The sequence below is a fragment of the Triticum aestivum genome, chromosome 4A (genome assembly GCF_018294505.1).
Source record: "Triticum aestivum cultivar Chinese Spring chromosome 4A, IWGSC CS RefSeq v2.1, whole genome shotgun sequence".
Taxonomy (NCBI): Eukaryota; Viridiplantae; Streptophyta; class Magnoliopsida; order Poales; family Poaceae; genus Triticum; species Triticum aestivum.
In genome coordinates, this window is record NC_057803.1 from 626,668,133 (window position 1) to 626,679,853 (window position 11,721).

Sequence of the window (11,721 nt, forward strand, 5' to 3'; positions counted from 1 at the left end):
GCTGCACACGCTGTCGTGGAGGCGAGTACTTCACGAGCTCGGGCGCCCACCAAACCGTGCTACACTCGTCTACTCCAACAACGTCTCCACCGTGCATCTGTGTGTATGTAGGACATGCCGTTGTGATGTGACTGTTGTCAGACACACGCTGTACTTGTATTTATACCGTGCTCTGCATATGTATTTCTGAAGCTGAAATGCCGGCACCTTAGTCTTAGACATGAACCCGAACGCTGAACGTCCGGCTAAAAGCCGGAGTTCATATATAAACAAAAGGGCTGTGGTACAGCGCGACGGCCCGAGCAAGTTGCATTGCTTCGGTCACGATTTCCACGTTCTGGACAATTTGCCAAAGAAAAGCATGTATACTCATCTGAAGTTAGAATTCAAATTTGCAGGATATTTCCATGCCATCACACTAGCAGAGTTCAACTTTGTGCATTACACAACATTGCGATGGTACCCCAAAAAAGGAAAGAACAAACTGTGACAATTTTTAGCGGGGAGTCATAGAGCTCACAAAGCCATAGGAATCTCTAAAGAAAAACCTAACATATTGGTTCAGCACGAATGTGCTACAGAGCATTATTAAAGCCACAAATGGACAACCAGAGGCCAATCAAACCCGAACAGGCTCTTGTCATCAACAATATTTCACAGGATGATCTACATATTTTACCAACCACCGTTGCAGTTGGTCAACATCATGCGATTAATTCCTCACGTTCTGCAAGCGAGCGACACATTTCTCAAGGTGTAGTACTTCATTTACAGCTACATTTGCCGCCCGACCGAAACCTGCACAGCAGCAATCTCATCAGCGGAACCGACTTTGGCTACTCACAATCACAAGGGGCAAATATATAGAGAAAACGATATCTGTTCAAACTGCACTAGCAAAACAGTTTCCACCAGTTAAGCTTGTTCTCTCGTCTCTTTGCACATCTCAACAGAGAGAGAACAAGTAGTAGACTGTACTAGCAAGATTTCTAGTAATACCGAAATACTTTTGGCTCAAGGTGATGATTAGTGACAATGAGAGCATGAGTTCATATCTGAAGATTGAACTGAAACCTTCCAGTCATTGTGTTCTCTAAAATGCAAAGACTCCAGCTCATGACTGAAGACTGATGCAACTATACGACAAAAGGATATCAAAGAAATGATATAAAGTTGTTGATATGATAAACTGCATTGTGGTAGCATGTCAGCATAATGAACTATAAACTGTGCAGATCGAGGAGTGTTTCCCAGCTCCAAGAGAAAAAGCGAACAAGGTTAAAGTAGGCGATAATGCACATTATTCAAGGTTCCAGCTGTATTGTGCATAGCACTGGATTTTTTTTACCACTAAAGAGAATATTTATCCAGTGCTTGCAAACGAAACAATAGATAATAGTAACAAAGGATGTCGTATCACCTCTTCAACCAACAAAGCGTACGAGAAGATGTAACAGCACAATCATCTCAACTGTTGTTCAGCAGTTCAACTTGATCATTTGCACCACCAATGGTAATTACTACGAGAAGAATATAAGTCAATAACTATTGAAAAACATGGACAAGAAAATAACTGATAAGAGGTGGTGAAACATAAATGAAACACTTATTATATATCTCACCTTGCAGAAAATACTAGCTTTTGCTACAAGTAGTCAAAGAACAATTAAGAAATGACATGTACTGCAAGAAATCAAGAATTAAATATTCATCAAGACATCTAATCTACCTCAAATTAAACAAAGGATAACGGTATTCAGTGATTTACTTAACCAAGAAGCATTTTAGAATTTGTTTTGGTGTGGGCCCATTCATAATTTATATCTATGTTTTGTATGCACATGAAAGCGAAAGAATACCAGAATGAACACATATTTTCTGCAGTTCAGAACAAAGAATGCAGACCAGAGAAATAAGAAAGTAAGTAACCACCCTAAATTCCAACATAGCTTGAAGCTCGAGCAATTGACAAGGCAATATCCAGAGTCCAGACATTACAGTCCAGTTGCTTAAACTGAAAGAGAAAAGAGTTCAGCATTGACTCGCTAATTGGTTATTGTTCTATTATGCAACACGAACAAAATGTAGACTATTGGTCACTTTGGTTCCTTAATTTATCAACTCTCATGATTCAGTGAGATTATATTATCCAATATACCACAACAGAACAAGATGGAAGAACAATTATAAACCGGTGCCAGGATACAACTATATTGTTCCTCAAGTGTATGCTTACTGGTAAGCAAATTACTTTTTAATGGTGCCACTTGACTAAATATACAAGCCCAAACTCTAGCAATAAACACAATGATCATTGTTTAGATTTAGATGTGTAGCCCAACTTTGTAAAGATGCGATAAACGTCTTGCCTCGGTACAAGGGGACGTGGTTCATGTTTATAGGCAGGGGCGCAGATCCCTGTAGCGCATACAGGAGATAGAATACATCTTGGTGAAGAAGAAAGAGAGAGATAGAGTTAGCCGCAGTTAAGCTAGTTATCTAGGCCAACAAACTACCAGAATATCTCCAAGAGATCTACCACGTTACAACGTTGCACTATATGCGCTGAACCTGAACCTTATATGTTTAACACCCTCCCATAATCACAACTTTGTTAAGTTGAGATTACGTTTGAATTCTTCAAAACTCCTTGTAGGCAATGCCTTGGTGAAGCCATCTGCAACTTGATCTGTAGAATGCACAAACCGGATCTCAAGCTTCCTGCTAGCAACCCTTTCTCGAACGAAGTGGAAGTCAATCTCAATATGTTTTGTTCTTGCATGAAACACAGGATTTGCAGACAAATAGGTGGCACCAAGATTGTCACACCAAAGACATGGAGCTTGAGTATATTTTATTCCAAGTTCTCTGAGCATGGATTGAACCCAGATAATTTTTGTTGTTGCATTAGCCAAAGCCTTGTATTCTGCTTCTGTACTTGATCTTGAGACTGTAGCCTGTTTCTTTGCACACCAAGATATTAGGTTAGGTCCAAAGAATACTGCAAAACCACCAGTAGAGCGCCTATCATCAATATCTCCTGCCCAGTCAGAATCAGAGAATGCACTGACAAGAGTTGAAGTAGACTTAGAGAAAGTAAGACCAACATTAACAGTGTCTTTGACATATCTTACTATCCGTTTTGCAGCAGTCCAATGAACTGTAGTGGGAGGATGAAGAAACTGACAAACTTTGTTCACAGCAAAAGAAATATCTGGTCTTGTAAGTGTCAAGTACTGGAGTGCACCAACTAAGCTTCTGTACTTGGTGCTATCTTCCTGATTCAGGAGTTCTCCCTCTGTAAGAGAAATCTTTTCAGAACTTGACATTGGTGTTGGTGATGACTTGCATCCCTGTAGCCCAGCTCTTCTTACAAGATCAGTAGCATATTTTTCCTGAGATAGGTGAAGTTCACTTCCTTGTTTCCTTACCTCAATACCTAGGAAAAAATGCAAGTCTCCTAGATCCTTCAGTGCAAATTCAGCACTAAGATCTTTCAACAGTCCTGTCACTGCTTCATCTGATGAGCTTGTAACAATAATATCGTCAACATAGATGAGCACAAAGATAGATGTGTTGCACTTATTGTAAATGAACGGTGATGTGTCAGACTTGGAAGGAACAAAACCAAGTGCTTGTAATTTTTTACTGAGACGGGAGTACCATGCCCTAGGAGCTTGTTTAAGGCCATACAAAGCTTTATCCAACTTGCAAACATGGAAAGGTGTGTTTTTGTTCTCAAACCCAGGAGATTGCTTCATATACACTTCCTCTTCCAGAACACCATGAAGGAACGCGTTCTGAACATCTAGCTGTCTGAGACTCCATCCCCTGGAAACAACAATAGACAAAACAAGACGAATGGTGGCAGCTTTTACAATGGGACTAAAGGTGTCCTCATAGTCTATGCCATACCGTTCCTTAAATCGTTTGGCAACAAGTCTAGCCTTATACCGATCAATAGTTCCATCAGAATTCCTTTTTATTCTGAATACCCACTTGCAATCAATGAGATTTTTACCTTGCCGTGGAGGAACTAGGTGCCATGTCTTATTTTTCTGGAGTGCTCTGTACTCTTCTTCCATAGCTTGCTTCCACTTTGTGTCACCTAATGCCTCATCAAGCGTTTGTGGTTCACCTGTAGAGCAGGCTAAGCCAAACTTAAGTACCTTTTTATAATTGATAGGTTGCAATACCCCTTTTTGTAGAAGTGTGTGTGGCATGGATGGTGAAGTAGCAGCAGTTTGCTGCACAGAAGATCCGGGGTCTGCAGCAGAAAAATCCATAGCAGCATCCCCCGATTATCCCGAGGCAGATACTCTGCGGTCCGACGAGGAGGCAGGATTTTCTGTGGCTTCAGCGTGTGATGACGGGGCGCCATCTGCCACAGAAGATCCGCCCGCAGCAGGAGATTCGCCCCCCACTAGGAGCGTCACCGGGATCCATGCGAGATCCAGCGCCTGTCGGGTGGATCAGGTGGTCCACCGCACGGGACCCCGAGCCGGTCGGCTGACGCGGGCACCGCGCGTAGCACGTGGGCGGATCGGGGAAGCGGCTCGTCAGCTGCCGCTTGGGGCCCGGAGATTGGCACGGGCCATCAGCGCCCGCTGATTGGTCGGAGGCGTGGCGCGCTGCCGAGTCAGGGCGGGCAACCCGAGCGCTGTCGGGCGTGTCGTTGTCAGGCGTAGGTGCAGAGGACGTCAATCCCGAAGGAGATTGCCTGTAGGACTGGTGCGGCCCGGATCCCGAGGAAGATATGTTCCCCAAGGGCCTGCACATGAAATATGGCTCGTTTGGAGCTGTTTCTTCACCATTTTCTTCACCATGACCACCATTGGCTTCACTATTTTGTCCTGCATCATCACATAGCTTAAGCAAACTGTTATGAGGATTAGTTGGCATGTGATCATTACAGTTATCTTCCCTAGAGGCACCTACTAGATGTGATGGCAAAAGGAGAATTTCTTGGCGAAGAAGAGCACCGGCGTTTGGGTGTAGATGAGCAAAGGGAAATTTTGTCTCGTCAAACACGACATCTCTAGAGATATAGACTCGTCCAGTGGAGACATCAATGCACTTAAATCCTTTATATTGAGGGCTATATCCCAAGAAGACACACTGTTTCGAGCGAAACATAAGTTTACGATTGTTGCAGGGTCTAAGGTTTGGCCAACATGCACACCCAAAGACACGAAGTGATGTATAATCGGGTTTGATGTGAAGGAGCCTTTCTACCGGAGTTTCATGATTAATGACATGACTAGGAAGCATGTTGATGATGTGAACAGCGGCAAGAAAAGCCTCGTCCCAAAATTTGAGGGGCATGGATGCGCCGGCCAAGAGAGCTAGACCAACCTCAACAATGTGCCTATGTTTTCTTTCGGCAGATCCATTCTGCTGATGAGCATGAGGACAAGAAACTTGGTGAGAGATGCCAAGAGTTTGGAAAAACGAGTTTAATTTTTCGTATTCCCCTCCCCATCGGATAGAACGACAATGATTTTGCTATTAAACTTTCGTTCAACGTGAGCTTGGAAGTTTTGAAACACTTGAAAAACCTTGGATCTTTTTTTAAGTAAATAGATCCAAGAATACTTACTTTAGTCATCAATGAAGCTAACATAGTAAGTATGCCTACCAACAGAACTTGGAGCAGGACCCCAAACATCAGAAAAGATAAGTTGCAACGGTTTGGTAGAAATACTCGTGGAAATTGGATAAGGTAATTGATGGCTTTTAGCCTTTTGACAAGAATCACAAATTGTTTCAACATCACGCTCTCCAACATATGGGAGCTTATTCTTCCTAAGCAATCGTTCAACTAAAGAAAATGATGCATGCCCTAGTCTATCATGCCACCTTGTCGAGGAGATTTTGGTGACACCATAAGCTTGCTTATTTATTCTTCTAAACTCCGGAATCAATGGGTAAAGCCTGCGAACACATCTACCTCGGTAGAGCACCTTCCTCGTTGCCTGATCCTTGATCAAAAAGAAAAAGGGGTGAAACTCGAGAAAGATATGATTGTCAATGGAAATGCGATGAACGGAGAGTAGATTTTTAGATGCACTAGGGACATGAAGAATTTTTCTTAGATGAATCTTTCGGTGAGGGGTTTGGAAAACTGAATGACCAACATGTTTAATCCTCATACCTGATCCACTTGCTGTATGTATCTGGTCTTGGCCGCCGTACTTCTCCTGCATAGTCACCTTTTCAAGTTCACAAGTGATGTGATTTGTAGCGCCACTATCAACATACAAGTTTGTATCAACCCCGTATGAGGCTTCTGCAGCACCAGCGACCTTCTCATCTTGCGAGGATTCTCCTTCATCCTCCTCAAACCGGTACCAGCAATCCCTTGCTGAGTGACCGGTCTTGCCGCATATTTGACACTTGACAGCGTCGGGGCGGCTCCTGGAGTTGTTGTGACGACCCTTGTTGTTGGTGTAGGAGGGCCGCCCACGAGAGGCGTTGTTGTTGGAGTTGCCGCTGCCGCCGCCGCTGTTCTTTCCCTTGTTGCACGGAGGGCCACGGTAGCCGCGTGAGCCACCACGACCACCACGAACGGCGGCGTTAGCGGAGCTCTTGAACCCGGCATTGTTGCCAGCACCATGAAACATAGCAATGCACTGGTGGAAGTTGCTTACTTGAGCGAACAGATCATCGATCGTGACCGGTTCTTTGCGGGCGTCGAGTGACGACACCAGCGGCTGGTACTCCATATCCAGCCCTGCCAGGATGTAGGAGATGACTTCATCGTCATCCAGCGGCTTGCCAGCGGCCGCCAGTTCGTCGGCGAGGGAGCGGATATGGGCGAAGTAGGCGCCCACCGTTTGCGTGCCCTTCTGCACGTTGGAGAGGGCGATCCTGATGTTGTTGATGCGAGATCGGGACCGGGACGAGAACATGCTCGCCACAGCAGTCCAGAGCTCATGGGCCTTGCGGATCGAAGTCACCTAGATAAGAACTTCTCGAGAGAGATTGATCAACAGATGGCCAAGTACCTACTAATCTTCCATTACCCAGACTTGGTGTAGAGGGTTCGGGACGGCTTCCTCCTTGCCATCTTTATCCTTGGTGACGAGGAACTTCTCCGGTTCCTTGATGGATCCGTCGACGTAGCCAAACAGGCTAGCGTCGATGAGCTGGGGCGTGATCTGAGCACGCCAGAGGACATAGTTCGTCCTGGTGAGCTTATCTGTTACCTGACCATGGATGGTGGATACAGGAGCGACGGCGGAAGACGACATGGTTGGAGCTAGGGTTTAATGGATGCTAGATGTTGTGGAAGAAGGAGGCTCTGGTTACCATGTAAAGATGCGATAAACGTCTTGCCTCGGTACGAGGTGACATGGTTCGTGTTTATAGGCAGGGGCGCAGATCCCTGTAGCGCATACAGGAGATAGAATACATCTTGGAGAAGAAGAAAGAGAGAGATAGAGTTAGCCGCGGTTAAGCTAGTTATCTAGGCCAACAAACTACTAGAATATCTCCAAGAGATCTGCCACGTTACAACGTTGCACTATATGCGCTGAACCTGAACCTTATATGTTTAACAAACTTAACATCAAATAATTGATTATGAATTATGCTATAAGCAAATTGCAGGATGTGAGTCTGGAACTCTGGATGAAGAGCAAATATGTGAAACACATGCAAGTAACAATGCCAGGACTTCCTCCTATACATCTTCTAGTTGTGAAAGGGTTATTTTTCGCTCTCGCGTAGTTGCGTGAATGACTAGTTAGTAACTTGGTGCACATCCAACTAGAACGAGCCGCAGCAGGAGGAGAATCCAGAGTATTAATTGCTCATCATTTAGTTAGCAGTTCTTTCAAAAGAAGCTCCATGAAAACTTGTCATTTGTAAATGAACTACGGCTGACTCATATATTGTAAAGCATGTTCAAGGCGCATATAGTTGAAAGATTAAAGTGAACTCTGCAACACTGTAAATATTGGCGGTACCTGGAGCGTAGAAACTTGTGTAAGGAAAAACATATTGTCTGCCGATCCGTTACTTAGACACCTCCTCGATCTTCATGGACTTGAGATGGATCATATAGATCCTAGGATACACGTCGATGAAGATCACATCCGCATCTACCGCACAACCAACTGCATGCGCTCCAATAGCTCCAACCATACACGCTGACACTGCCTCAGGCGCAAGAATTTTTTCGAGTTCAATGACCCTTAGATGTGTCCATGTCACCACCCCGTCAATGCTCGCCACCTCTGACCACAGATTAAAATTGAAATTGAATCGTTCCACTCCAGCTAAACCGAGGCATCCATCCTTTGTCGGCATGATGATAGTCTGATCGTAGGTATATGGCACCTCCTCAACTAAATCCAAGCTATGCTTATCCAAAACGAACTCAATGATGCTATTGTTATCCAACAGGAAGTAGATTGTGTTTCCAATCAGAGCTGTCGGCTTTGGCAGAACTAATGCATCTGGTATAACAATCAAAGTGATCTCACCCCAGGCACCGGTCTCGGACGAGAAGACGCATGCGGAGGTGATGAAATCTCTGTCGTCACTGAACACGAACGCCACGAGAAATGGGCACAAATGGCAGTCGCGGTGGTCGGTGTGGCCAGCCGCACACAGAACCACGCCATTGTACCCAGAACAGTCATGCGCGGGGAGCGGCAGGTACTGCTTGTCGCCGGTCACGAGGTCCCAAACAAGCAGCGTCCCAGTGCGGCAGCTCTCAACGAGGGCGCGGCCGTGGCGGCAGTCGAGGGCCCACCAGTCATCTGGGGACATTGTGGCGGTGGAGAGCGCGAAGTTGCCGAAGGTGGGGACGAGGGCCCTTTCTGGTTGAAGAAGCCGAGCACGGGAGGCGTGCCGCCATGCAAATTGCGGAAGCGGTGGAGGAAGCGGGCGTCGTGGACGAGGCCGCGCCAGTGCTTGCAGACGAAAGAGGCGCGGAAGAGGTGGATCGGCTCCGGCGGGAGGCGCAGGAATATCTCCCGGAGGAGATCGTCCCGGGGGAAGCGGCGCGGCGGCGGCCGCCGGCGAGCTTGTCCGTGCCTCCATGGGGTTCGGGGGAAAGTGGGTGTGTGTCGGCTTTGGGCTTTGAGAGAACGAACAAAATAACTGGGCCCTGGTTTAAGTTAGGGCGAGTACTATGTGACTTCCAACTCCGGCTCGCCGGGGCGGAAGGAATCTGCGGCCAGGGGCAGCGGAAGAAGTGCGCGTGGGCGCTGAGGTTGGAGGTAGGGACCTACGCGGGATAGGAGCTAGCCGGCGGCAGGATCTGGAGGAGGAAGGCGAGGAGCGTGGCCACCACCGTGCCTGGATGTGGTTGAGAGAGAAAGAGAGAAGGGGATCTGGAGGAAGAAGGTAGAGGAAGAAACAAGATAAGGTGGGGGCAGGGAGGTGCGCAAGATGTATGATGCGCCTCGATCACGTGGCTCGCGCGTGACCGGGTGAAGATCAGCCGGTCGGCCAGGCACAAGCGTTTCCCTTAATAAGTTAGACCCCCTTCCACCCTTCGTCAAAAAGAAAACCTAAAAAACACTTCCAAAGCACCATCACATTGAGAACACATTGACTAATCTCAAAGCATCCTCCCATTGGTCAATGATTTAATATGAAATTGACTCTAAAGTTGGTGGCAGATTTGAGTGGTGTCATCCTTTACTCAGCAACCTTCATTAATCCTCTCTCAACATAGGTAGGAAGATTAACAAAATATGAATTATGTAACACAATATGTATAATAAAAAACTGTTTTTAAATACAAATCTACTAATATGACATATAGCTTGCAAAATGTCAAAAACCTTGAGGCTAACAACTGGTTAATCATACTGTCCTAGGACCTCAGGCTCAAACACATTGCATAAATACTACACACTATACAAACCCATATACCTTCGAGACACTCATGGCTAAGTGCAAGAAAAAACTCAACTCATATATCATAATTAAGGTCAGCATAAGAAAACGCCAATTACATATACAACATTCAATGTGGACCGTCTGATATTTCAGGCTCCTCTTTAACCTTGCGATTGTTGGAGAGAATGTTTTGATCTTCCACTTCACAGAAATAGCCTCACCGCTTGCATTTTTACTCCAACGCTAGTGCACATTCTTACTGTAATTGGAATGCATTAAGAAACTACCATGTCACCAGAGTGGAGGAAAGGTTCTCAAGGAAAATAGTAACTTCAAGTAAATACTACAATAACTTATAAATACTAAATGTAAAAGTTTACAGATGTAATCGTTTCAATCATTTATGGACACTACATATTCGTATAAAAATCTCCCTAAAAGCAAACAGAATACTTTCTAAAATCTTAGCCATTAAAACTTGAGTTCTACATATATAGGTTGCAATGGTGCTGTGTGTAATGAAAACAAAATGGAAGAATTAACATGTGACTAGACCAAGCAAAGAGGAAAGGTTCTCGGGACAAACTTTAACTTCAAAATAAATATTAAAAACTTCATAAAAAATTGCAAATGTATTTTGTTGAATCATTTATATGGGTATTCATAGATTTGTTTCTCCAAAAAAACTAAATACTTCCCTAAATTTTCAAACATTAAAACTTGACTTCTACATAGGTCGTGATGGTGCTCTTCTTAATAAAAAAATGCAAGAATTACCATGTCACTAGAGATAGCAGAGTGGATTGGTTCCCGGGACAAATTTAAACTAAAAATAAAATTTAAAAACTTCCAAAAATGTAAAAATTACACATGTATTTTCTTGAATCATTTATATGGGTATTCATAGGTTTTCTCCATCGATAAAAAAACTCAATACTTCCCTAAATTTTCAAACATTAAAACTTTAGATACATGGTCGCAATAATGATCTTTTTTTTGTATAAAAAAATGCAAGCCCATGCATGCTACCTAAACATTTTACATGTCTATTTTTTCCTGATTATTTTTCACATTTAGAAAACTTCTTTTTCACTGCTCAAGCTCATTTACGACTATGCGGATTGGCGCACAGGATTGGCGGGAAAGATATCCTCACTTAACCCATTGATGTTTCTCTAGTGACATAGCTATCCAATAGTAGATGGAAATGCTTTTCCAAAACGAAATTGCCAGTCAGTGGTAGGTCCGGTTCAGCCACTGAACTACTGTAACAATGCCAGCCAGCACCTTGAAGATGACCCATACTCTAAATCCGACTGAAACGTATAAAAGACAATCAAAGGAGCTGGAGAAGTTGCGTCACCATTTAGCCTGGAATGGAAGATATATCAAGTTCCATAATGTCATGGCATCACATCAACGCATTAGGAATTCCAGAGTCGAACCTTACGATCGTCGTCCTCCCTGGACCAGCCCCGCCGCCGTACGTGGCTGCGTGAACAGCAACTTCAGCGATGTCACAAACCACGCAGACATGGACCGCAGGTGCCGTCTCTCACTATGCACATGAATCATATATACTCATTTTGCTCTCAAGTATTTTGCAAGTAATGTGGCAGCTGAACATTGAGTTCCCCCTATGCAGTATCAGAAATGGAAGAAGCAGCAGTGTGTATTCTGTCTAGGCCCTAAACGTGGCTCCCGCGTGCTCTGGCTCTGGCGTTGGTGACCCCCACCCCCCACCCCCCGCGCGCGCTGGTTGTCGCCCCCGCTGCCTCCCCTAGCTCCGGGGACGCCCCGGTGACCGTGCCCCCTCCCGCTCCGCCGGCGCCATGCGCTGCGCTCGGGCCGCTGCCCCCTTCG

At 45.1% G+C, this 11,721-nt stretch overlaps 1 protein-coding gene and 1 pseudogene across 1 annotated transcript; both read right to left on the reverse strand.

Annotated features, from left to right (window-relative positions):
• Positions 1 to 406: 406 nt before the first annotated feature.
• Positions 407 to 9,345, reverse strand: LOC123082731 (uncharacterized). The gene is made up of 3 exons (XM_044504996.1): positions 7,971 to 9,345; positions 1,421 to 1,520; positions 407 to 798 (listed from the first exon to the last, which is right to left on the reverse strand). Exon 1 carries the CDS (start codon positions 9,049 to 9,051, stop codon positions 8,020 to 8,022), a length of 1,032 nt encoding a protein of 343 aa, XP_044360931.1. The 5' UTR covers positions 9,052 to 9,345; the 3' UTR covers positions 407 to 798; positions 1,421 to 1,520; positions 7,971 to 8,019.
• Positions 6,635 to 6,773, reverse strand: LOC123088950 (uncharacterized; annotated as a pseudogene).
• Positions 9,346 to 11,721: the final 2,376 nt, after the last annotated feature.